Genomic DNA, 27,029 nt, shown 5'->3' with positions numbered 1-27,029 from the left:
CCAATGCAGGGGATATGGGTTCGAGCCCTGAGTCTGGGAAGATCCCACATGCCGCGGAGCATCTAGGCCCGTGAGCCACAATTACTGAGCCTGCGCGTCTCGAGCCTGTGCTCCGCAACAAGAGAGGCCGCGATGGTGAGAGGCCCGCGCACCGCGATGAAGAGTGGTCTCCGCTTGCCGCAACTAGAGAAAGCCCTCGCACAGGAATGAAGACCCAACACAGCCATAAATAAATAAATAAAATTAAAAATAAAATTGGGTAGTATCATTGATCTGACAAGTGTTGAGTTTTTTCCTAATTTTTTTAAAGCTTAGCACAAGTTGTGAGAAGACAGGCATTGAAAGATAAGAGTTTGACTCAGGGACCTCCTATTTCTTGATGTAAAACTCTCTTTGTGGAACCACATCCCACACAATCTAAAGAATGCCATGTTCTTCCATTAAACCTCAAGTGGCTGAAAAGGCTGATGTTCTTGAGCCTGCATTTGATTTTGTTGGGACTTACACAAGCTAAACTATACAAAGCCAAGCTACAACAACATAAAATAAACCCAAATTAATGTACTGTTTTTTTGCAAAAGGATAAATAGAACATTTTATTAACACTTTTTTTTTTTTTTTGCTGCAGCAAAATGATAGTCCACATCTTTTCATTCAACACAACAGAAGCGATGATCACATTACATCACTTTGAGACGCAAAGCAAAAGATATTTTTATTATCTTAAGGTCAAGAATCGTTTGCATTTTTAAAACAAACTTTATGTTTTATATTTGCATTAGCAGGGCCTCCAGTCACTAGCACAATACAATGAACAGATCAAATATTCAGAATAGACAATTAAACACACCAATAGTATTTTAAGTTGAATTGGGAAATGCATCACTGTCATTTTAGAACATTATAAAGAGGTCTGATGTTAACTTTTTAAAGGAAAAAAATCATTCCAACCACCCGAACAGCTACCACAAGCAAAATGAAGATAATATACAGACAGGAAATTTTATTCATTGCACTTATTGCTCGGTACACAAATGTTGCAATTCCTGTTGAGTTATATTAAGAAATGACAAGCAAAATGCCTCTGCCCCATCTAAAATTCTATGACTCTATGAAAGTAGAAATTGCAATCCCCTAACCCAACATTAGGTGTATGCTATTTTTGGTTTTTTCTGAAGATTGTTTATTATGTATCTGTGTATGGATATGTATAAGATATACAGATATATAGATAGATATAATTTTAATATAATTTATTGTCCTATATATTTAAGACAAATATTTTAATGGGAATTTAAGTAATAAAATTGTCTACTTACAATATCTCTATTAAGTTTATCTTTTCATATTATATATAGCTCTGTGGCACAAGTTTTATCTATATTTAATTACTAAGGAAGAAGGATATCTATATCATTTCTATTTCTTTTGTTGTTAATATTGCATTTTAAGGGCTATATCTCCATATTAAATTTCTTATTAGATTCTTTATGGTGTATGCATCTTTTTTTTTCTAATGCCAGTTACAACCAGTACAAAGTTGTAATAAAAAATACATTGGAGTTTATTTTTAATATCTTTTGCAAAAAAGTTAAGTGATATGCTACATGAAAAGTCAGATTTTATTGAAGTGTGAAGTGTTTTATACTGTTAGGTAAATGAAGGGAAGAACATGAAGCATACTCCTCACTTTACAAGTTCCTTTTCACAGATATAAATGTTTGTGCCAAAGCATTTCATATAAAACACTGCAAGATATTCCTCCTGAGAATCAACAAAATATTCTACATTATGTAATAATAATTATTTAGTACACCTTGCTAGTTGCTAGCCCACAACATTCTTCTCTGCATGACAGATAGCTCAACTTCATGATTTAAGTCAGTAAATGTCGCCAACATCTAATGCAGCCAACATGACAACTTCACTTTTTTTTAGCAGGATTTCTGCACGCTATCTTGCCCTACAGTGTAAGAAATACGTAAGTGCATTTTGCATGATCAAATAGCTTTGGCTTCCTAACCTCTGTAGGATGGGTTGTGCCAACTGTTTTAGTTGTGCTTTATTAAATGGTGATGAGTTTTCGCTCATATGAATCCAATGATTAACTACTTGCTTCTACAGTTTTGACCAGTCAACCTTTAAATCACAAATGCAAGAATGGATGACTTGAATGGAAATGATGGAATTTCACAACTTCTATAGATTGCACTTGGTGGTAACTTCATGAGTTTGTTTTGATTTCATTTTTACAGCAAGACTTGCCTGGCTGATATGTTTACATGTTTACACCACATTTTTTAAAAAATTTTTGTGCAATCACAGTTAATTTAATCACAAACACTAAAAATAAATCCAGCAATTAGCTTTGTTATGAATAATCACCTCGGTCCTTGTAAGTGTATGAGTCTTGTACGTCTTCTTGTACAAATTCCTCTTTCTTTTCCCAATCATTAGGCCAACCTCCGTTGGCTTGTGTTGTGGCACCGTAAGACTTGGTGGTACCATAATTTATATAATTTTGAGTAATGTCCCCTGTTTCTTCATCAAGCTCATCTTCATGGATAAATCCACATTTTTCTTCACTTGTTTCCTCAGGGTCTGCCCAGGGTTGCTTCTCTCCTGAGGCGAATATTGCATAAAATATAACTCCACCATAGTGGACTAGGGCAGCGATCAGGAAGACATACTGCCACTCTTCACGTGACTGCAGTGACAAAAAGTGGCACTGTGAGAACAAACTCCCCATGTTTGAAAAGCCTAACATCTCTGAATGTTCCACCATCAAGCTTTTCATAAAATGGTATCTTCAGGGGAAACACCTGTTCTGATCACACAAAGCAAATAATGTGATAGAAATGCTCTATAATACTATGACTTTCATTCAAAAAATTAAAAAAATTTTTAATCTAAAGTTCTGAAATAGAACTCCAAATATATCTAAGGTCTGCTAATTTTTAAAAGATTCATAACCTATCTTTTAATTTCCATTGAGTTACATATTTTTTCTCCCACTTCTTTTATTTCCTTTTGGTAAACCATAATTTAGAAGCTCTACCTATAAAGACAAATAGCTGATAACAATATTCTTCCATCAATTACTGCAGAGAAGTCTGAATTGATGTTTACAAATAAAGCTCAGAAGACTTCCACTTGTTTATAATAATGAGCTAGGTGGTGGTTGTTTTGCCTCACCAGGGATATCACAAATATTAAAAGGTGTTGAAAAGCATACACTTATTGGTTGAGGAAGAGGATTCCCTCAGAGCTCTTAGAGATAAATTCTCTTCTGAACCTCAGTTATCTCCCCTACTCAGAGGTGTGGCGACTGGGTCACAAAGAGAATGCCAAAGAGAATATTTTAATGCTTTTCCCCAACCATGAGAGAGATATTCTACAAGTGAACATCTCTTTTGCTCTATCTTACCTTATTCTTTGTCATTGCACCAACAATAATAGGGCAAACCATTCCTGACAATGTGCCAACACCATTTGAAATGCCCATTAAGATACTGGCATATCTCGGAGCAATATCCAAGTGGTTAACGTTGAAACCTGAAATACACACAGAAGATGTGGCTCAGAGAATCCCAAACTTCTAAGAAGTGGGTGACTATAGAGTATCCTCTACCACATTCACCACCCTCCTTAAAAGATACCAGGCTCATAGCATGTGCTTAATAACTACTTTTTGATAATTTAGCTCAGGGGTATAATGAGAATGAAAGGAGGTATGATTTGTTATCCAATACTTAATATGTGATAGTCACTCCACAGAGAGGAGGAGATATTCACTTAAAAAAAAGAGTAAGGGTAAGCAGGGGAAAAGTGAGTAGTGAGTAACATATCCAAATAATAATTTCTAAATGTTTTATTATTTTTATTTTCTAGTGGAAATATGTTGAGTAAACCTTCTCAACATTCAAAATGTTAAAGGGGAAAGTAGAATGTATAGACTTTTTATCACTAACAAAAGTCAAAGTGTTACAAGTGCATATTTTTTTAAAAAGTATCTTACCAGAGATAGCAAATCCACTGAATCCCACTGCAAGTACCAAGAACGAGATTGCTACCCCTCTAGTATGAGAATAACCAACAACCAGAAGCAGCGTTGCTTCCATGCCAAAACCTTCAGAAACAGACACATGAAAATATTTCAGAAATTTATGTAAATTCTTCTGATCAGTCAAAACTGTTAAAAATGATCACACATCAATACTTGACCTAGAAAACCACTTCAGGGAGCCTATCTTAAAAAATAATAATAACAGTAATAATTTATGCACAAAGGTTACTGAAGCCTTCTTTGTGTTTTAATAAAAACATCAAAAACAACCTTAAGTTTCAATGGTGGGAAAGGTAAAGTTAGTCATGCAATTATTTAAAACTAGGAGTTATGAAAATTTGAAGATGGGAGAATGATTATGAATGAACAGTGAGGGTGCAAATTTAACAGCATATTTGATACGCATGGAAAAGGTTGACTCACTCACGTCAGTTGGAACTTCATGAAATAAACACACATTCTTAACATCATTTATGTACTTACCACCACAATTCATGATCTTTCTTACTGTAGTAGTTGAAAGAATTTGCTTGCTTCTTAGAAAATCTGCAATCTGCCCTCCAATAGGCACAATAATTGTCATTACTAAGTGTGGCACAGCAGATAGCATGCCAACCTGATGAAAAACAGAAAGGGGAGAAATATACGTGTCCATAAGTAATATGGGCAATTTAATAGTCTCATAAGCTCTTTATGGACAAGGAAGAAAAAAAATACTGCCTCTAAATGACCACTTACTTACTTAGTCCCAGAATAAGCAATAACTTCCACAGAATAAGTGAGAAAAGCTAAGCAAAGTTATTTTGATCCATTTTTATCTTCTAGAAGCTAATACTTTTTTTCTGAGTCAGTAAATTTTGAGTTTATGAGTAAACTATCCTGAATTTTATCACAGAGTGATTCACATTTATGTATCCTTTTTATAGTCTTAAATATGTTTGCAAAATCTCATCATTAGCATGAGAGCGGGAGAGAAAGAGAGACAGAGACAGAGTCAGAGAGAAGAGAGATACATTAGACAAACCTTGAAGAGACTATTTTAAAATTCATTTTAATTTATAATAAGGCTAAAACCCTAATTCCATTTTAAATATATATCTCTTATGAGTTTTATATTTAGTTTCTAAAGATTAAGAGCCCAGAAAAATGCAAATCAATTCTCAGTTTTAGGCATTTCCTTGTCAAATACCAATACTTGGTCACATTGTCATAGAGCAGTATATAGTTTCTGTACTAATTTCATAGTAAATGGCCCAATCTAAAGCCTAACCTGCCAGCATCAATTAAACACACGTTCTGATCAATAATTATATGTAAGACATTGTCCTCTGGACATCACGGGGGCAGAAATTATGAACAAAATACATGTTAATTGTATATTATCACATATATGGACTTAGTACATTTTGTATGTATAAAGATACAAGGAAGATTTTTACTAAGTATACTTTGAAGCGCAATTCCTGGAAAATGTTAAGTATTAGATAAATGTTTATTATTTGTATAAACATGCCCTTCCGAACTAGATTACTGAAGGTTTGAGAAAATATTCTATTTTATTATGCTGTATACTGTGGTGTCACGACCATTGACTTGGTATGGTTAGTAATTAAGGTAGTAAAAGACTCTAAAATACCTTAAATATCCAAGCACTTTAATTATCTCTTTCACTCCAGATGGAAAATTTTTAATATTATTATTCTCAGTGCATTGACGAAGAAACTGTGACTTAGAGGAGGGTTATGCCATTCTCAAGGGGTTGAGAAGTTTTATATATGAGTATAGGCTGAGACTCTGTGTGTGTGTGTGTATGAAAAAGCCATTGCACTTGTGGTTTTGTCTACAGGACACTCAATTTAACTAAGGTTGGTTAGAACCATTCTCCATGTAAATATTTTAGTTCACTTAAATTTTGTTGCACTTCTGAAAGATGGTCTTAATACCATTATTTACAGGTAAGAAAACTGAGGATGACAATTATTCAAGAGCAGGCCCAAGATTATGTTATGTATCAACAGTCTCTTGCAGAGCTTGGATTTGGGACCATGTCAGCCTGGCTTCTGGCTCCAAAGCCCATGCTTTATTTCCTCAATCACCTCTTTTTCACATTTTTCAGGTTAAGTCAGTAATTTTTTTTAACCAGTATAATTAAAAGCTTCAGGCCAATCTGTGTGTGTAGCATTTATCCAAAACTTTAGTTAAAAATATGGTAAGTGAATCAGAGCAACATATCTGATTATATTTAGTTTTTGCAAGAGATCGTTGCTTTTACTCAGGCATTTTCAATTAATTGGAGCTACAAGGCCAGAATGACCACACAGTTTCATTAACATCAATTGGCTCCTTCACTCTCCCCGACGAGACCTCACTTTATTAATAGCCTCTCAGTGTCATATTTGTCCTAGATTGTGAAAATGGACTCACACCTCCAGCAGCCTTTGTTGAGAAGTATAACACCTCTCAGAGCTCCCAAAGGCTACCCTGCAATGTTTGATCAGCTCCAGAGAGAGGAGCCCTGTCTAAAGCAGTCATTCTTCTCAAGAATGGAGGAAACAGTTTCCTTAGAAACAGGGATTACAAAAGAGCTCTTAGAATAGAGACTCCTAAATTCAGGTTTTCTTCAGTTCCAGGCCTTAGATAGTCTTTCAAGTAGAGACATAATATGAATAGCGAGCCCAGCTGGACTTACGTAATGACATGAAGAGAAATAGCAAGTCCATGGCCAGTATAGACAAATGGGTTCAGCAAAGGGATTGGCACAGAGATGGCATTGAACAAATACTTGTGAAATGCTTAAATGAATTACGGTTTACCTGAATTTGAATGGCATAGTAAAGGGAACTGAAACATAAATCAAAGGATATGGGCTTACACTTGATTCTGTCACTTATTGTTAGCTTGGCCTTAGGCAATTTAAATACCTTCCCTAGTCTCTGTTTCTCCGTCATTTCTATAGAAATGACGAAAGTTATCCAGCTGGTAGACCAAACAAGTTGTTCATGAGTATGAAAGGACCTTGCAAATTTCATGTAAAGTAGTATTTTTATGTTCATTTTATCCTTCTAAAAATCTCAAAATGATTATATTTTCATAGCGACAAATAAATGTCTGTAGCATTGAGAATGCTGTGCTATAATTGGAAATGTATTATTTTTGTCTACACCACCAAGCTGTGAACTCTTGAGGAAAGGAACCACGTTTTTATTTCTGAATCTAACACATAAATCTTCACATATCATGTTCCACAAATGCTTGCTAAATGATTAAACTGGATAAATAACATACAAGAGTGTTTTCAGATATTTTTGCTATCCTCAAATCTTTTAGCCAGACAGATTTCTGAGAGCATTGAAGGAGAGTTAGATTGATAATTATATAAATACAATTCTATTGTAATAAAAGAATTTTTGTTCACTGTTGTATTGTCTTTGACCTGAAACTTAAAGGGAATTATGTTTATTTACAGGGAAAAGCCTATACTGCTACCCACCTCAATCAGGATGTAAGCTCTCTGAGGGCAGAGACGAGGTCTGTTTTGTCTGTGCTCCCAGCAACAAAGAGCCATTTCTATCAGGCACTTGATTGTAGTAGGCACTCAAACATCTTACTTAGTCTTTGTTTATTAGAAGTTATTTGTTGAATAAATAAATGAATAACTCATGAAATTTAGAAGATAAAATCTTGGCAAAGGAACTTAATGGTCACTTAAGTAAAAAAATAATGCTCTAGTTAAAGAAGGATAATTTTTACATACCTTGCTGATTTCAAATCCAAAGACTTCCTCAAAATATGCTGGCTGACTAATAAGCAATAAATAAAAAGTCCAGCTTCTGCAGAAGTTTGCAACAATTATTGCATAGACTGGCATAGATGTAAAAAATTTCCTCCATGGAGTCCTGAATTTCTGAAATCCCAAAAAGAGAGCCATTCTGACCATTATAAGTATTTTCTAACTTAAATGGGAATAATAGATACTTCGCATTTTTAGGATATGTACATGAGTAGGAGGTAGGCAGGAGGTAGTGAATCATTAATTGCAAGAGTCCAGTCAACCTTAGCTGCATGAATAATTGTTGAAAGAAGAGAAAAGGATATCAGTCTCTCCTTCTGATTAAATTGATTTAGTTTTAGAAATATACAAGATCCTATATTTATAGAAAAGTAATTCCCAAAGCATAGATCCTAGTTTCCAAGATCTTTGTTTTGTTTTGGCAGTGATAGATCAGGTCTCAGCTAAAACTCACTGCCAAATCAGTGACCTTGTTGGTATCTGACATATTTTATTTAAAATGTTGAAAATTCAATGTATCAATAGTTAGGAGGAGAAAAATAAGAAGAATTAAGAGTGCAATATCCTAGGCGCTATCAAAAGTCAATGATAACACTACCTAACTACAAATTCTCTTGATAGCCAGCGCATATCAGTATAAACTCTGTAACACTGGAGTGCAAGATTCGGTAAAATTCACATGGTATACATCTGGGTTAAAGCATGTGGCCACCCAGCACACCATGGATACATCATAACTAGTTATTTATGATATTCAAGACATTCAAAATTAACTTAAATATGATTGGCTTTGCTTATGACACTCAAAAAATTACACCTAGTATACTTAAAGATCCTGTGTATGCCCAAATATAAAACAAGTATCTTTCCCCAAGACTAGTATTTTTAGACCTTAACATATCTCTCACAGTTCCAAACACTTTCTCAATTCTTTATTTTGAGCACTGAAATACTGTTTGGTGAAGAAACAATAGCCTACTCTAACTGTGTTTAATGCTAGCTTTGGATTATTAACCTGACCAAATTAGTAAAAGAGGTGGCATACATATTTTACACAGATTTAGTAATTATTCTTGGATGTAGAACCTCATAATTGCTAGTATTAATTGTGAATCTAATGAAACTTCTTACAGATCACTTTAAAGCAATATAGTAGGAAGATATATTGTGGTGCTCACAAGGAACAAATCAAAACACAAAAACCTGTCCTAATAATAAACAGTGAGTATTGTGGCTTTAGATAAAAGTTCTAGTGACACCATCATAGATAGATTCAAAAAGTGCAGAGTTAAAAGAATTTTTTTCTGATGTGTTCTGGAAAAGTGGTGCCAGATGAATCTACTTATTTCAAAGATGGCCAAATGCAGGAATGTCTGTTATAGCATTATAGTTGAATAAGTAATAACTTCAGAACATTATAAGAAAATATTTTTTTCCTGCTGAGAAGGTGTTGTTTTTAATTCATACCAGGATCATCTCTATTAAGTACTTTTTCTTCAGGCTGCAAAACATTTCAACAAATATAAGAGAAAAGTGTCTAATCATATATATTAAAAAATTGTTGGTAGCTGTAGGAGGGCTTATGGTATTCTGATAACATTCTATTTACTGAACTGCTGTTTGCTTCACAGGTGTGTTTAGTTTATAAAAAATCAGCAAGCTATTTGCTTACGATTTGTGCACTTTTCTGTATGTATTTATATTTAATTATCTTGTAAAGAAAAAAATAGAGATTTAAAAGACAATAGAGTCAACTGCAATATGTGATCCTTAATTGGATCCAGACTCAAAACAAATGGCTACAAAAGACATGACTATTGACTAGGTATTAGGATTTGAATTGGGTATCAGAAACTTGAAAATGATCTAGTTATTAGATAATGTTAGAGAATTATTTTCAGTTGTGTTAGGTAGGATGATAGTACTTAGACTGTGAAGGAGAATATTCTTATTTTTCTAGAGATGCATGTATTTTTGGGTAAAGAGTTATGATACCTCATTTACTTTAAAATCGTTCAGCAAAAAGAAAAGTGAAATAAATAAGGCAAGATGTTAAAAACTTGTTTCTATACAGTGGATATATGGATGTTCCTGTTACTTATTCTTTCAATTATTATTTAAATTGATCGCAAAAAGCTCAAAATAACTAAAGTACAAGTCCTATTCCCACTTGATCTCATTTTTAAATTTACTTCAGGAAAGTAAAAAACATCAGTAAGAAGTAAAATATTGTGTCTAGAAACACAGTAAGGTCTAGAAAATGGGGAGTTTGAGCTTATCTATACTGTTTTATCAATCTACCAATTATTCCTTTTTGGCTCATTTCCAGAAATTGGTTTTCAATTAGACTAAATTTCTTATTGTTTTAAAAAATTTATGCCTGACCTTGACACACAACCTCTCGAGAACTGGTAAATAAAAGAAGTATATTTGATCACTGAAGATATGGGCCAATCAGACTATTTTTGACTAGAAATTGAAGCAAAGTACTGAACTCACCATAGATTAGTCTATGTTTAGATTCCATTCAGAGCAACTGGAGCTGGTGGGCACCAGAGCTTACTGTCAACATCCACACCACCCCGCACATCACCACTTGCTTCTTGAGTAGCTACCATTAGAAGGAAATGACCAGTCTCTTTACAGAAAGAAACAGGAAGGGCACGTTCTAATGCCACTCTATTTAGCTAATGGAACAATTATAATGTAAGATTTTTTTTAAGTACTGGTTTGACTTCTGAATGATATCCAATATGGCATTTTTCTTATTCATTAAAGGCCAAGATACCCTCAGCAACAATGGGTGACAGACCTTTTTTTTTTACCTAGGATGAGATGTCAAAGACAGGCCTTCCCTAATAAATGAAGTAGAGAATCAGAGGTGAAATAAAATAGAGTTGAAATTGGAGAGAAGCCTTTAAAAGAAAGAGGAGAAGCATAATGCATGAGGGGCATTTGTTCCTCAGCCAATGTAACTTCCTCAGCCAGAGTAACTTCCAACTCTTAGCATAAAGAAATTGAGCTACTGATTAGGTGCTGAGTTACTGAACCCTTCTAAATACATTACTTTTGCTTAACAGTTTTCTTTTCTTTTCTTTTTTGTAGCATCAGATGGCTATTCATGAATTACTATTTATGATGTATTAATATGTGTGCTAAAACATTTACTTATTGATATACAACTGCATTTCCCTCTACATCAGCAAATCCTGCCCAAGAAACTAAACCATAATCAGAAAAAGGCTTCACAACATTATCTTTATAATACTTGATCTTCATATAGTAGTTCTAAAAAATTGGTAACATTTTATCAATAAAAAGGTTATATTATATTAAGAATACTTTTCAGGTTAGCTACCTATGGTTGGCATGCTAATGCTTACTAATGCTTACTAAATCACATAGAAATACACATGTATAAAACTTAGATTTAGAATATTCAATGAACAAAACTAGCCCTTTTCATGACTGTGTTAGGTGATTTGACATTTCCTATAATCTAAATTTAACAAATATTGGTTGAATTTGTTTCAATTATGAGCTATGTTGAACTGTTTTTAAAAACTTGCTGAGGTTTACAGTCATAGCTATAATTCAGTTGAAATTTGAAGATACATAAGAAAAGATAAGGAAAAGAAAAGAAATCATAGATGGAGGAAGTAGCAATAATTTCTAAATCAGGGAATATGCATGGAGTAAAGAAAACAATCATGATTGATACCAAATTAGTTTTGTTGAATAGGGACTCATAAAATAATCTTGTTGGTCGAAGGGAGGTGAGATGGAGAAAAAGAATAGGAATATACACCATAATAAAGTTCTTACTTCCATTGCACCTAAAAGATTTGCACTCTCTCCAATGCTTTCTTCTATGTACCTACGTTCTTCATCTGTAATAGTAGGATGCTTTGCAGGACTCTCATAAGACACCAAAAGCCAAAACATGTACCAGATCATTCCAAAGCTTCCTGAAAGCAAAAGTTCAAAAGGAAAAGCCATCATAAATACTTCCATTTAACAGTCATTTACTGGAATAAAACTACAATAATCTTGTGATATTCCATAGAATATGAATTCAAGCTTATGTTTCTCCAAATGAATCTAGCCATCTTTGCTTGTCTTTTGCCACCAGACTTCAAGCATCCTGAAGATTGGTCCTGTAGTTTTATCTCTTTGTCACTATTAAATAATGTGGATACACAGGAAATTCACAATAAACAATTATTGAATGGTGTAGTTTGGAACATGTTCATACAACCAACAAAGATTTACTGAGAAGCTACTATTCCAGGCACTCTGCTGAGTGAGAGAAATATGATAAACAAGACAAAAGTCCTGTCCTCAAAAAATTTCTCTAGGAGTGAATCCTTTTATTTTTGTCTGTCTTTAATATGTGCCAGTGGTCTGCATTTCCAGGGAAAAGAAATGCTTGTTTCCCTCTCCTGTTAGCACTTCCAGATCTAGTAAACAGACTATTAAATAAAATCTAGAAGAATATTTTAGTCTGAATAACTATTATACATGAAAAATGGGCTTCTGTAATTAATGTGATAACATTCAGCAGTTTATGTGACTGTATACCACAGCACATACTATTGCCTATTGATCATTGGTTTGGGCAGATGAAAGTTATGAATTCCAATATAATAAATATACTACTGCAAGTTCTTTTTCATCCCTTTATATAGCACTCTCACCATTAAAATATACTCTTATTGTGCAATATAAATCTGAAGCATTAATAATAGAAAACTTTCACATAATTTATTCTGGTTTCCCAGCAACTGGCCATTTCATTTCTGCCTCATGCTGTTCTATTTCCCCCCTGGGTAACAATATAAATGCCCCTGACCTCTATAATACTGTTTTGGTTTTTTTTGACTGTTCAATCTCCAAGTGTTCCTGAATACCATAACTTCTGATGTGCTGTGCCCTTTCAATTACTGAACATGACAGCAAACACTATTTGGAATCAGATGGTGTATGAAAATTTGGTATAGTGTAGCAGTTATGGAGTATGGCTCTTCCCAGATGAGAATCCTGGCTGTGTCACTCATTAGCTATATCTTCTAATCAGTAACTAAATGTCTGAAAATCTCCGCTATGAAATAATTGCTTTTTTTATAAGATTGTTGCAAACAGAAGTTAAAGGAGGTAATACATAAAGCAACTAGCACAGAGGATGGCACAAAATAAGCACTCAATAAATGAGAACTCTTGTAATTTAGTAATAATTATCATTTCCACTAACTGAATACATCTAAAATGCCAGACACTCTGCTAATTGCTATATATGCATTATATTTTTTTAACTTAAGCTGCCATATGGGTCATATCTCATTAATTTTTAAAATATGAATATTGAATGTGTGGCTCAAAAACCAAATTTTTGTTACACACAGCAAGTAAACAAGTACAATTATATGACATTTTCAGATTGATATTTAAACTTTGTAGCATTCAATGATAAATATTGAGATATAACTTGAAATAATGAGGTTGGTTGTCATGAGTCCTCTGTGGAAATTAATATTCTTACTTTAAAGTCACATCACATCTTCAATTAAGTAATGGACTAAGGCACAAATCAGAGAATTTAATGGATGGCCAACTTGTAATATATACCCTATAAGTAAGTGCTTTAAACCTCTTTGAATTATGGGCTTTTAAAAAAATCAAACAAAAGGTATGGATTAAAATCTGATAAAAAGATTTCCCTAGAACACAAAAATATGTACAAGTACATGTATGGCTTACCATTTAGGGCATTCATGAATCCAAAACCCAACCACGGCTTTTTTTTTTTAACATCTTTATTGGAGTATAATTGCTTTACAATGTTGTGTTAGTTTCTGCTGTATAACAAAGTGAATCAGCTATATGTATACATACATCCCCATACCCCCTCCCTCTTGAGTCTCCCTCCCACCCTCCCTATCCCACCCCTCTAGGTGGTCACAAAGCACCGAGCAGATGTCCCTGTGCTATGCAGTTGCTTCCCAAAGTGAGAGAGTAGCACAGACACATATACACTACCAAATGTAAAATAGATAGCTAGTGGGAACCAACCATGGCTTTTGAACAAGGATAAGAGACCCTACCATAAAGTACATTTAACAACATCCTGCAAATACAAGAACTTGCTTTGATGAGAACATTTCAAAATTAGAATGGATCATAGCAAATTTGGAAGCAGCCAGGTCCTGTTCTGCTCACCAAGACTTCATTAATCTTTCAGATTCTCCTGCCCATGTTCAAAAATGGTATTAATCAGTGACAACATCAGTTGGAATCCAGATCTCTTATATTTCTTCTTTCCTTTTTATTAAAAAAGAATCTCTTAGAGAGAGACTACAGGGATACTTTCAAGTAGTAAGCTTCCAGGTTCTGGTTAGAAAGTGAACAGAAAGGGAGTTTGGACTTTGGGTTTCGTGTCATTTTTTTCCACTTAATCTTTAATTCTGGGGAAATATGGACTGAAATGCGCTGCTGCTGCAGCTGACTGCTAATAGTTCATCACAAAACTGAATTTTTGCATTAGCACTAATACCACCTTTCAGCTTTCTACCCCTATTGAGTCTTGAGGAAGCAGGATTAGGGAAATGACCAAAAAAGCAGTAGCCGAAAAAGAGAAGTGGGTGCTGCCCAGCTTCTTCCTCCTAATCAGCTTTGAATCAAGAACTAATTTAATTATTTCATAATCAAGGACAACACATACCATACATTACAAAGTTTCCATCAGCAATGTGGTTGCTTTGAAAAACAAAAAGTAACAGTGTAGAGAAAATCACAGAGATAAAACATTTTCCTTGATCTTCTCAGAATAAAAGGAAAGGAATCTTAATGAAAAAATAATAATTAGTAAACACAGTATAGTCACTGATCTATCTTACTGTTTTAGCTTGTGCACATTTCTTTTAACTCTATTGTATAGAAATGCAACATACCATAGACATAGAATACTGAAGACCAGCCAGTATACTGTACAAGAATGCCAGCTAAAGGCATTGCAATCACAGCTCCAGCATAGGAACCTAAAGTAGAAGAGAAAATTGGAGGAAGGTAAGTGAAATCAATAAAATTCTTGACTTCATTTCATGTTTCTTGGTTGGATCACATAAACACACCTTTGTACACTTGGGTACGTGTGCACTCACACCCATGCACATCCAAGCACATACATATGTCTATGTACTTAGCCTTAGGAGTACAAGACTACACAAGTGAATATTACCTACATACCCAAGTCAGATATAGAAAAACAATACAATACTATAATTTTTAAAAACATTTAAAAGACTATAATAAAAATTATTCATGAATATATTTGAAAACCAGATGAAATGAACAAACTACTATAAAATACAAAATGTAAGAAAGAATAGAGGATTTGAGGAGACCAATAATAATTACAGAAATTGAAATGGTGGGTCAAAAACCTTTCCTCACATATACATACAGACACACCACAAATGGTTTTACAGGTGAGCTTTACCAACTTCCAACTCTTATCAAAGTTGTTCCTAAGCTTTTACCTGCCATAACTATATCTGCACATAATACTCACCACAAAAGGAGGTGGTTGCCAGTCTACTCCTCTCTAGAGGAGGGGCCCATTTGCTCCATATCCCATGACATGCTGGGTAGGTGACGCCCTATGATGGGAGAAAATATCCATAACCATTTAGGATGCAGGATCATTGGAAAATAAGTACATTCACTTCTCTGATGCAATGCTGTTTCCTTAGAATGGGTGCAAGGTCTTAGGGAAAGCTGCCACTCATGGGCCTTTCTTTGCTCATTCCATGAAATTCCATTTTAAAAACTTTCAGCCCAGACCAGGTAAGACATGGCCTCGGTTTTAGTCAACTGTTCAAATTCTTCCCACCCTTCAAGACTTCCTGCTGCCTCAAGTTTCTTCTGATTAAGGCCAAAGAAAAGGTCCTTTATTACTCAGTTCATCTGCAATTCTGAACAGTTTGAGTAATTTGAGACACATTTTTGTGAGGTGTTAAACTCAGTTATTCCTAACTATAAGAAATCCCTACAGAGGATGGTGACGCTTAGATCCTTGAAGGTCATACTTCCTGAAATTAGTGTCTAGAACTTAAAACCTTTAAAATATTCTTTTTCTGTTATCTTGATCCCATCATTTCTTCTTTCTTTATGGAGAGACAGGAAATTGTTTTCAGTGCCTTAACACTTTATCTGGCTTGTCTACTCCCACCATACTTCATGGAAAGAGAAGGGGCAACAGGTATGCCATTCTCAAGTTTTTAAATGATGTTCTTTCAAAGGCTACAGGCTGATGGAGCAAAAGTCAATCATTAGAGTTAGATGCCAAAAGTATACATTCAATGAAATGTTTTAGTGAAAACTCAGATCGTGATTTAAAGCCAACAGGGACTTGTTATAAAACTCTCCAAAGGTATTAATTCAAGGTTATCACCAGCAGAGGATGGACTCAAAATTTTTATCACAGCACATTAACAAAAGTGCCTGTTGTTTTTTTTTTAAGTCAAATAGTCACTAGACATTTCTTTAACACCACTAAATTCTAGAGAAGTAGGGGTAAGCTGTCACAGTTGTAGTTTGTCATCATTTAAAGACATCTGATTTCTAATTTTCCAATTTTTTTAGCACTCTGTAGACACAACCTAATAAAATATATTTATTTGTAGATCAAAACAAAGATAATCTTCTGATTCTTACTAGCATGCCAACCTTAAAATGATGTCATCCTGTAGTTGCATACCTCAACAAGTCCCTGCAGTATCCTAACAAAGATGACACACCCATAATGCACTCTGGCTGCTGATGGGATTAGCATATTCAGGGTAGAGGTAAGAAGTATGGCAGCTCCAAAAACCCTGAAAAATAAAAGGAATTAATAGATCTACATTTCTCAGATCAAGGTTAATTGCAAGCAACTTTAAGGTACACTGTTTTATTCTAAAAGAATAAGAATGTTCTGAACTTGATTGGCTAGCCACTGCAAATAGATACTTGGACTACCTTGCATTGCTACATCATTTGAAGCACAAGAAATAAAAGAAGGACCCAATAAATCTGGTTATACTTAATTTTTTCACTTTCTTCACAGACCTAATTACAAATTGCAAATAGATAATTAATCATTGTATATGTTTTTGGTCTATATATCAGTCTACAATGTAAGGTGCTTAAGGGCAAGAGCTTGTTTTTTAGATACACTTTTGTATCTCTAATGCACAGCACAGTGCCTGATACATAGTAGATACTCACTGAAGAGTTGTTGAAGAAATAATAAATGCCTAAATGGAATTGTAACTCATGTGATACCATGAAGTATGGTAAATATGATTCCACTCATAAAATTTTATGAAACAAATCTCATGATCAGCTCCCTCAGGACATGTTTATAATAGAAATCATGATCACTTAATATATCTATCTCAGGTTTGTCTGTCTTTCTGTGTAGATGGGTAGGTGGTGGGATTCTGTCTGAGGTACACCTGTCCTTGCATACATATAAACCATAATTCAAAATTGCTAACACTTTTATCCATCTGCAAGTAAAAATTCCATTCCATCATCAACCGAAAAATCTTCCATAATGCTAACACCAAGCAAGAAAAACATCCCCTTAACTGGGTAAATTTAGAAATATTTTCTGGCAAAGAAATTTGGGGACACATTATATCTAATGAGCTAGGCTGTGTGTTCTGTGCAAGTTTTTTCAAGTCAAACTTTGAGCCTTGGATTCAGTCAAGATTAGTTGCCTCACAGAAGCTCTCATTTTTCCAAGGGCACATTGAAATATAACTGTTAAAGACATGAGTTTCTGAAAGGGGTCTTGATCATTATTAATTTGCCCCTGAAATTTGAGAAATGGCTTTATGAAGGGCTGAAGCGGATCAGCTCTTTTTCTATGAATCAAAGACTGGGCCAAATACATTTATTTACTTAATGTAGCCTAATATGTACCTGTCCTCAATGGCTTCTCTTCAGAGGTAACTAGTCACTCAGGAGGTGAATATTCTGTTCCATTCTTCCTCTGTGCTGTTTGCTGAATAGGTATCTTTGAGTTTGAGTCAAAGAATAACTTATTTCCTAAACGTTTAGCACAAAATAGAAACTTTCTATTCCTAGAAATGATTATTCCCATTAAAATGCCACACATGCAGTGATATTAAACTTCTGCCAAATATGGATTTATTTTTTAGAAAATAAATGCAAAAATCCCATAACCTGTCTTTATAAAATAAAAATCCAAAATTGTTATTTAAATTGATTTAAAATGTATTTTCATGCTTGATTACTTTCAAGTTAAAGGAATTTTCACCTCTTTTAAGACTGAAATAACGCATGTTCTTGTGTGCAAACCCCAGAACACTTTGGAGGTTTCCTTTAGGGTTGAGAGGAACTAGATAGAAGGAAATGTATGTAGCAAGTTTCCTGGACCTAGTGGTAAATGGTACCTGATCCCAAAGCCCAATGAGGAAAACATATGTTTCTCCTGTTCTGGGAGTTTGAATGTTGAACATACACAACAGAGAGGATGAAGGCAGCAAGTGCAAATGACACAGGAGTTTTGGGCATATGGGTAGGCTGTCTTGATACTGAAAAACCAGTGTTGAGAGTATCTTTCTGTAGATCCATCCCATTTTGCTTATTATGCTTGATAATAACGAGACTGGGGCTGCTTAAGACATCAAGGATAAAGAGAACCAGAGCTACATGGTGCTAAAGGATTTTCAAAATTGTCTATATGAGTTATGCATCCACCCCATTCAGCCCTTTGGAAGAATTCCTTCAAACTGTCATCTATGAACCAGCTGCATTAGAATTCCCTGGAGTGCTATTAAAAATGTAGATTTCTCACTCCAGACTTTCCAAACCAGAATGTGCTAGGAGTGAAGCCTGGAAATCTGTTCTAATAAGTAGTCCAGGTGCTAATTTTGCATGCTAAGTTTTACAAAAAAAATAAAAACAACAAGAAAAAAAACACTGTACTTTTTAAAATCCAGGTTTATCTAACATGTGTCTTCTTTTCTAATACTGTACTTATTTTGAAAGAATGATGCATGATGTTTATTTTCTATGAATATAGCTTTTAATCATCAGTTTCTTTCTCCCTATTTGAAAGAGTTTAAAATACTGCTATCTCTAGATAAACTAGAGAGAGATGAATTTTATCCATTCTTTAGCTCAAGGTTTCTTAACCTCCACACATTGATATTTTAGGATGGTTAATTCTTTGCTGTGGGATGTAGTCCTGTGCATTGTATCGTGTTAACAGCACCCCTGACCTTTATGTACTATATGGCAGTAGCACAGGCCTCCAAGTTGTGACAACCAAAACCATCTCCAGCAATTGCAAAATATCCCTTGGGGGATAAAATCACCTGTTAGTAGAGCTGAATCAATTATGAACTATTTGTTACTCAACTCATACTATAGTCAGAGCTAAATTTAATAAGTGCTTATTTAACTTGCTAGACAGGACACTAACATTTCACATGCCATAAAACCCACAACCATCTAACAACCTAATGACATGGGCATTATTAATACACCCATCTTATAGATGAAGAAACTAAACCTGAGATAAGTGAAATCACTTGCCCAAGTTGTTAACCAGCCCTAGGTAGAGGAGCCTTGTTTCAAATCTAGTCTGATTCCAAAGTCAGTGGGTTTTGTCACTGGGGTTTATACCTAATTATGCACATAATATGTAGTTAGTAATGTGTTTCAGTATTCTAGCCATAAATTTAAATAATCATCTTCACAAAGCTACTTGAAATCACACTACTATTCCTGAGATAAAATGTCAATAGATCACTTTAGATGTTTATTTTCCACTCTTACCCTGAATATAGTGTTTCCAATTATATAATCTGTGACATTTCTAAATGCTTCCTACTTTTAACTTTCTTAATCTGTTTAACAATCCACTTTCATTATTAGTGGCCATTGCGTCATAAAAATGGATTGACTGGGCTTCCCTGGTGGCGCAGTGGTTGAGAATCTGCCTGCCAATGCAGGGGATACGGGTCGAGCCCTGGTCTGGGAAGATCCCACATGCCGCTGAGCAACTAGGCCCATGAGTCACAACTACTGAGCCTGTGCGTCTGGAGCCCGTGCTCCGCAATAAAAGAGGCCGCGATAGTGAGAGGCCCGCGCATCGCAAGGAAGAGTGGTCCCTGCTCACCGCAACTAGAGAAAGCCCTTGCACAGAAACGAAGACCCAACACAGCCATAAATAAATAAATAAATAAATAAATGGATTGACTTTTTTCTAACTATTTAAGAATACAATCCATCGAAATTTTCAGAACCTAGTCTTCTTTTCTAATTTCATGAAAATGATATCCAAATCAAAAGCCAAGTTATTAAAATTATGGTTATCAAAATTCTTGGCCAATATGGGAAGACTTTATACTTTTTCTTGATGTACTACATACAGCCAAAACTGAAGCAGCCACTTCATTCAACACTCATTTATGCATTCACACTCCAAACCTCTGTGAGACTATATTTAAGGTACTGTGTGGAGGAGAAGGGAGCTACAATTTACAGAGCACTTACTATACTTTCTCCACCTACATTAATTCACTTAATCCTCACAACAACTCTCTGAGTTATACTTTCTTTTCATTTTATAAATCAGAGAATAGAGACAGACTGCAAGAAAAAAGCAAGCAATAGAGCTGATATTTGAATCCAGAACTGTCAGATACAGAAATCTGTAAATCTGTGCTCTTTCATCTACATGATGCAACTAGGCAGCTAGAAAAAGGCAAGGATGTCCTTGGTGTAATAGAAAAAAAAAAGAAAGACAAGTGGCCAAGAGACAACATATGCCAAAGGCCAAAACAAGAGTACAAATGGAAAGCAAAGGAGAGAAAAGTCCATTCCAGCTGGGGTGACCAGGAAACAAGTCCATCAGGAGGAAACTTTAAAGTTGGGCTTTGGAAGATTAATCTAAAAATGAATGAAGAAATTCCAAAGAGGAAATGGATCAGCAAAGTTTTGAAACATAGAAGAGATTAAATTACATACCAAAAACTCGGGCAGTATTGCAAATGGCTGGACACAGTAGTACACGTGAATAGAAGTAAGAACGTCAGGAGTGACGTGATGAAAAGGGAAGTTGTGAAGAGGGTTTGATGAAATGTAGATAGGATAAGGAAGGCAAGAGAAGAGACCATAAGTCCATGACATCTTGGAGATGATGGAGTTTAGGGTGATCATAGAGGGAAATCAATTATGCCCCTAAAGTCAAGTAAATATGAAGCTTACTGAAATTGAGAAGAGAGGAAACTATGAAGTGAGGGAGAGAGAAGGTGACCAGCATGCATGTAAGTTCAAGTAAGATGAAGGCTTGCAGGGGAGTAAAGGGGCCAAGGTCAATAAAGTTGGTAAAGAAAAAGAAGATGACATAAATATTGTACAGAAATTTTTGTAAAACTTTAGCCTTATTGCTTAATAAATGTGACTGGAAAGTTATTTAATCTCTCTAGGCTTCTGATTCCTTGTCTATAAAAAGGGCAGTGCTGTGTTATGGTCTAGAGCATGGTTACTAGGCCAGACACCTGGGATTCAAAGCCCATTTCTGTTACTTATTAGTTGAGTGATCTTCAACAGTTTATTTTACTATCTATGCTTCATTCCTCATCTACAAAACATGGATATTTACAGAACCTATGAGTTATTACAAATTAAGCATCCAGAAGAATGTCTGGCATATCCTAATCATTTAAGAGGTATTAGTCGTTCAATGATTATATTAATCTATTATATTTCATAGGATTGCTGTGAGGCTAAATGAAATAATATACCTAAAAGGCTTAGTCTGGTGCCTGGCACATAAAAATAAATCCATAAATGTGAGTCAGTCAAGTAGAAATAATCATAGCCAATGGTGTTATGCTAGTGTGTGCCAGACACTATTCTAAATTCTCATTTTAATCTAACAACTATATTAGAGGGCCACCACTACTATTCTTATTTCACAGATAAAATAACCAAGTCCCAGTGAGTTAAATACGTTGCTAAGGTCACATAGACATTAAGTGGGGAACTATGATTTATAATGACTCAGTCTGATTGTAGATCCTAGGTATTTAACCACTAAGCTCTATTGCACTTTAATAGGGACAGAACTAATACTAGCACTAATAGTGCCAGCAGCAACAGATAAAATAACAACACTCTGAAAGACCAAAACATTATTGAAAGATGGATTGTCAAAGCAGTGGGGAGTGAGAGCAGAATTCTACTCTATCCTTCCTATGGTTTGTTTGTTTGTTTGTTTATTTAGTATAGTTGACTTACAACATTATATTAGTTTCAGGTGTACAACACAGTGATTCAATATTTTTATAGATTAAACTCCATACAAAGTTATTATAAAATAATGCCTATAGTCTCTGTGCTGTACTTACATCCTTGCAACTTATTTAATTTATACCTAGTAGTTGGCTTTGAAGTAAGTAGTTAAATGGAGAGGCCCATTTCAGGAGGGTTGTCTTTTTATGAACAAAATCTAAGCTTCACAAAAGAAGTGGAAGAAATAGTAAAACTGAGTATGGAAAAGAAGTTCTAGGATATAACATAGTTCAGCACTATGATTTCCAGAGTTCCTCATGTATGATCAGCATCTTAGGAAGTTTGTTCAAACACGGAGTGCTGGGTGCCAGAGCTTCTGATTCCCTAGGTTTGCACGGTGCCTGAGAATCTGCATTTCTAACAAGTTCCCTGGTGAGGCTGATGTCGCTTTTCCTGATATTAGAATCATTGATTTAGCAGTACTATGCTAGATATTCCCCCAGCCATCACACAAGAGACAGATCTGGGGCAAGGGACAGGCCCAGAGAGAACAGAGCTTGTCACCACAGCTGAAGTAAGAGCCTTACCTTTTATTATAGCGGGGAGCAGCATGGGTGGAATGGAAACACCTGCTGAAAAGGACAATGTCCCTTACAAAACATAAATCATAATTAGATCATTTGATCAAGACCCAAAGTGAAGTTCTTTGACCTGGTTTTGATTGTCTTCATTAACCAAATTGACCGAGCAGCTGCCATATTTTTCTCGGGGACATATAAACAGCATGACATAACATTAGTTAAGAATACACGTTCTATGGTTACACTGTATGAATTCAATTTCCAACTCTAATTTCTTACTATGTCTGACCTTGTGCAAGTTGTTAATACTTGAGTTCTCTAAGCCTTACCTTCTCCATTTGTAAAATGGAGATAATATGTCTTCATAATTCAAGGGATTATCACGAAGATTAAATAAGTCAGTTATGAAAGGAGACAGTATCTGGTTAACAGTAAATAGTTTATAATATCAGTTATCATGATATAGAAATTCTCTAACATTAAACAGAATTTTCAGAGAAGTTTTATTCTCTGTCTTTTTCTTCCAGAATATTTTTGCCCTAATTAATAATGTTATTTCTGTGACCACGGATTCAAAGTCATTCTGTATTATCCTGAAATTCTAGAAGCTTAAAGTGCATGAATTCTAGCTCCCATTCTGGGGCATATAGAATTGATTAAAATGCGTCAGCCTCTCAATCTGTGCCTCAATAGTCCATCTAAAATACCTGACAGGAAACAAACAAACAAAAATTGACAGCCTTCTTCAGATCAATTTTACTTGTCTTGGAATCCCCACAGACTTGCCCCCAATACCTACGCACCATACACGCATGCATGCCTTTCTTTTCCAGCTAATTGCCTCTCTCAGATATTCCTAAAGCACTGTAGATCATTTTTATAAGACTTAACCCAAGATATCATGTGTTCCTCCATCCCCCACGTTATTTGTGTCTCTTGGAGGGCATAGTCTAGGTCTTTCATTTCTTCAAACTCCTTGATGGTAGTAGAATACTTTGCTTGTGGCATGCTCTTAAGAAATGATCACCAGTTACTTTTTTATAAAGATTTTAAATCGAGGGAAATGAAATCTTCCCTTCCTGAGATATATGTAGGTGATAACAGGTCTTTTTTCTTTGAGCTTTCTTTATCCCAATAGCCTTAAAATCAATTGACCATTTATTTGTTCTTGAGTTTTTAATGGGGACAAACTGCTGTTCTGGGTATCCTAAGAATTCTAGGAAGCTGAGTTACTCTCATAGAATAACTGTAGGATGGTAGCTATGGACTATAGAATTTAGAGTACTCCTGTGGATAAATCCTCACTTGAAATAGTTGCTGAGTTCAAGTACATGACCCAGTCTGGCCTCATCCTTAAGTCTTCCAGACAACATTGTGGAATCTCCTGAAACCAGCTGCCATTACACTTTCTGTTCAGCACAACATCCTCATTAGCTTTTGAAACCACTGTCTTTGAAGCTCTGCTTTCAAAATTAAACTAGGTGGTAATGCTTCAGAGGTGATATATTGTTCTCTTAAAGAATCTCTCCATTTATCAATATTTAACATAGTTGTGTATGTTGTATTATGCTTGATAGTCATGATTTTTGTTTGGCTTGATGTTACAAAAACAAATATAAGCATTGAATATATTTTTGATAATTCAACAGCAGGAAATAGATTACATACTAAGAAACATTTAATATTCATGTGAGTTTTATTTTCCCTAGCACCAGTCTCCGACACACAATTACATTTCACAGCAATATTGCCCTGAAAATATTACCCAGCATTACCTGTTTTTCAAGTTTATCAAAAGACTTGTCTAAAAATCAAAACCATGCAAATAAATAGATATTTTAAATTATTCCACAGCTGTGCTGCTCTTTCCTATGGACCTAGCCCTGCACTAAGTAATATAGTAATTTTTTTAAAAAGAGACTATAAAATAGTTTTTTTTAAAGAACATACACACAAATCTATTCAATAGGAAAAATATATTTAGTAAAGAAGCACATCATTTGAAATCAGACATACTGGGGTTCATATGCCAGATCTTCCTCTTACCAGATAGTGATCTTTGGAAAAATAACTCTGCTATTCTGTGTTCAGTTCTCTCATCAGTAAAACAAGTATAATAATGTCTGCCTTATAGAGTTGCTATAAGGAAGAATGATGATATGTATAAAAAGTTTAGTGATACATATATTTATTATTCTATTTAATTCTAATTGCATCTGCCTCCTGAAATGGAAAACTAAGGCAATTATGAAGACAATTTATATTTCATATCCTCTCTCTTCCCACCCCCAATACAAATGTACTGTTTAGGGTGAGGTAGAAATTTTATACCTGAATGATCTACTTCACATTGATTGAAAAGCTCTTCTGAAATTCACTCACCCCTTTCCACTTCACATAATTAGAGTGTCTCTTCTGTGTTTCCGTGCAATGGAGCTGGCTTTCTATTTTTCCCCATTTTAATCTAAAAGCTAGATTTCTGGACTCTTTTTAACTATAGATTAGGAGAAGGCTGTCCTCTACTCCATCATATAAATTAAACAGTCATGCTACTGCTTGACATCAGGAGGCTCAAAGAGAAAATTTGTGCTGTTTTTCAGATTCATTTTTACAACCTTTTTGTCTTTTGAAATTCCATTGTGGATTTTTTCAGGTGCATTTTTCAATGCCTCGCCATAGGTTAAATGTTAAACTTTAAAACATATCAAATAATAATGTAGTTTATCTGAGAACGTTTTAATGAATTGGTGATTATAGAATAGACATTTAAGACTCTATTCAATATAATTAACCAATTACACATTTGTAAAATTAATCCAATTTCTGATTTATAGCCTGGGTTTTCCATTTGTTTTGTTTTTTGCTTTATAATCCATTTCAGTTAAGAAACTCACATAAGGTCTGATCACTGCTTCTTCCAAATAAAGGTGAATAATGTGAAGAAAAATAAAGAAATATTATATTTTACATTAAAAAACTTTTTTAGAAATAAATTCTCCCAAATAAATATTTTTCCATTTTTAAATAAATTTTTGATTTTCTGGCTTGTAAATCTAGGTTATCTATAATATCAGGCAGTATTTATATCAGTATATGTAATATCAGGCAGTATATTTATATCAGTGTACTTATATTTATGTTAATACCATATATAAAAATAAACCATCAGTGAAAATTCTAGCAAATTACACGAATTTTTTAGCAATAAATGAAACTAATATATTGCTTTTGCTGAACAAATAGTCAAACTATCTAATTAGTAATTAGATAAATATTGCTGAACTTGAAGTTCCAAGTAATAAGATGAATCTCAACTAAAATGATATTTTATTCTGTTTAAAGCCCTTCTCCTTATAATTGGCAGCTAAAGTGCTACCTTAAAAACCCACTCCTGGTGCAAACATAAGTAAGTAACTGGGTTGAGAAAGAAAAGCAAAGAAATGTGCAAACTAAATATGAAAAATCTGAAGTTTTCTGTGCCTGAAGAACAGGATTAGAAACTGATGGGTGCTCTAAATGTCTCAAAGAACATCGTTACAATTTCTGTGAAATGAAATAAGAGCCATTTGCTTATTAAGATTGATTTTCAAAACGATAACCACTTGAAAGCTACTTAAAATTGTTGTTTTCCTCATGATTTCTCTTGCAGCAAATGACATACTAAGATGAATTCAATTTGCTTATTTTCAAGTTAAAACCTCATTTTACTTGTTTCTCTTCTGCTTGTTATATACACACACATACACACACACACGTACACTCCAGTGTTCTTAAAGTGATTATATGTAAGATAATATAATCATTTCACACTGTAAGACAAAAAAGGGAAAAGAAGTGTGTGTGTGTGTGTGTGTGTGTGTGTGTGTGTGTGTGTGTGTGAGAGAGAGAGAGAGAGAGAGAGAGAAAGAGAGAGAAGATAGAGAGAGGGAGAGGAGGTTCTATATTACCAAACGGATTGCCAGAATTGAGAGGCATATAGTATCCCTGATACAGAAATGTTTGGAAAAGCAAATGCAGTTGCTGAGAACCGGCATCACGCCCTGCCTGATGATTAACATTCATTGTGACCCAGAGTGAGTTAGCTGTGAAATTCCCAGTCATCTTCTTTTTCTATGACCCATAGCCACAAACAACCTCACATATCAAGCCCACCCGACAAGGATTTGCCCGGAAGATGTGACAGGAACACTGGTGACTTGTCATTTCTACAGATGATATCTATTTTCCCGGAATCAATCAATCAGTTTCCATTTGCGTAGGGGCTTGTCACTTAACAGGG

At 34.6% G+C, this 27,029-nt stretch overlaps 1 protein-coding gene across 1 annotated transcript in view; it reads right to left on the bottom strand.

Moving 5' to 3' along the window:
* Positions 1–739: 739 nt before the first annotated feature.
* The window catches only part of SLC17A6 (solute carrier family 17 member 6), a 37,548-nt gene continuing 11,258 nt past the window's right edge, over positions 740–27,029 (bottom strand). The window contains exons 4-12 of the mRNA XM_065881679.1: positions 16,612–16,726; positions 15,424–15,511; positions 14,804–14,890; positions 11,682–11,824; positions 7,821–7,970; positions 4,550–4,682; positions 4,019–4,129; positions 3,428–3,555; positions 740–2,707 (exon numbers count right to left, since the gene is read on the bottom strand). Of these exons, the coding sequence (XP_065737751.1) occupies positions 2,372–2,707; positions 3,428–3,555; positions 4,019–4,129; positions 4,550–4,682; positions 7,821–7,970; positions 11,682–11,824; positions 14,804–14,890; positions 15,424–15,511; positions 16,612–16,726 (1,291 nt within the window). The 3' untranslated portion in view covers positions 740–2,371. The remainder of the gene's footprint in view (positions 2,708–3,427; positions 3,556–4,018; positions 4,130–4,549; positions 4,683–7,820; positions 7,971–11,681; positions 11,825–14,803; positions 14,891–15,423; positions 15,512–16,611; positions 16,727–27,029) is intronic.

This window comes from Phocoena phocoena, chromosome 8, assembly GCF_963924675.1.
Source record: "Phocoena phocoena chromosome 8, mPhoPho1.1, whole genome shotgun sequence".
In the NCBI taxonomy this organism is placed as follows: Eukaryota; Metazoa; Chordata; class Mammalia; order Artiodactyla; family Phocoenidae; genus Phocoena; species Phocoena phocoena.
The sequence above is the reverse complement of the archived record's forward strand: the minus strand, read 5'-3'. Positions and strand labels throughout refer to the sequence as shown.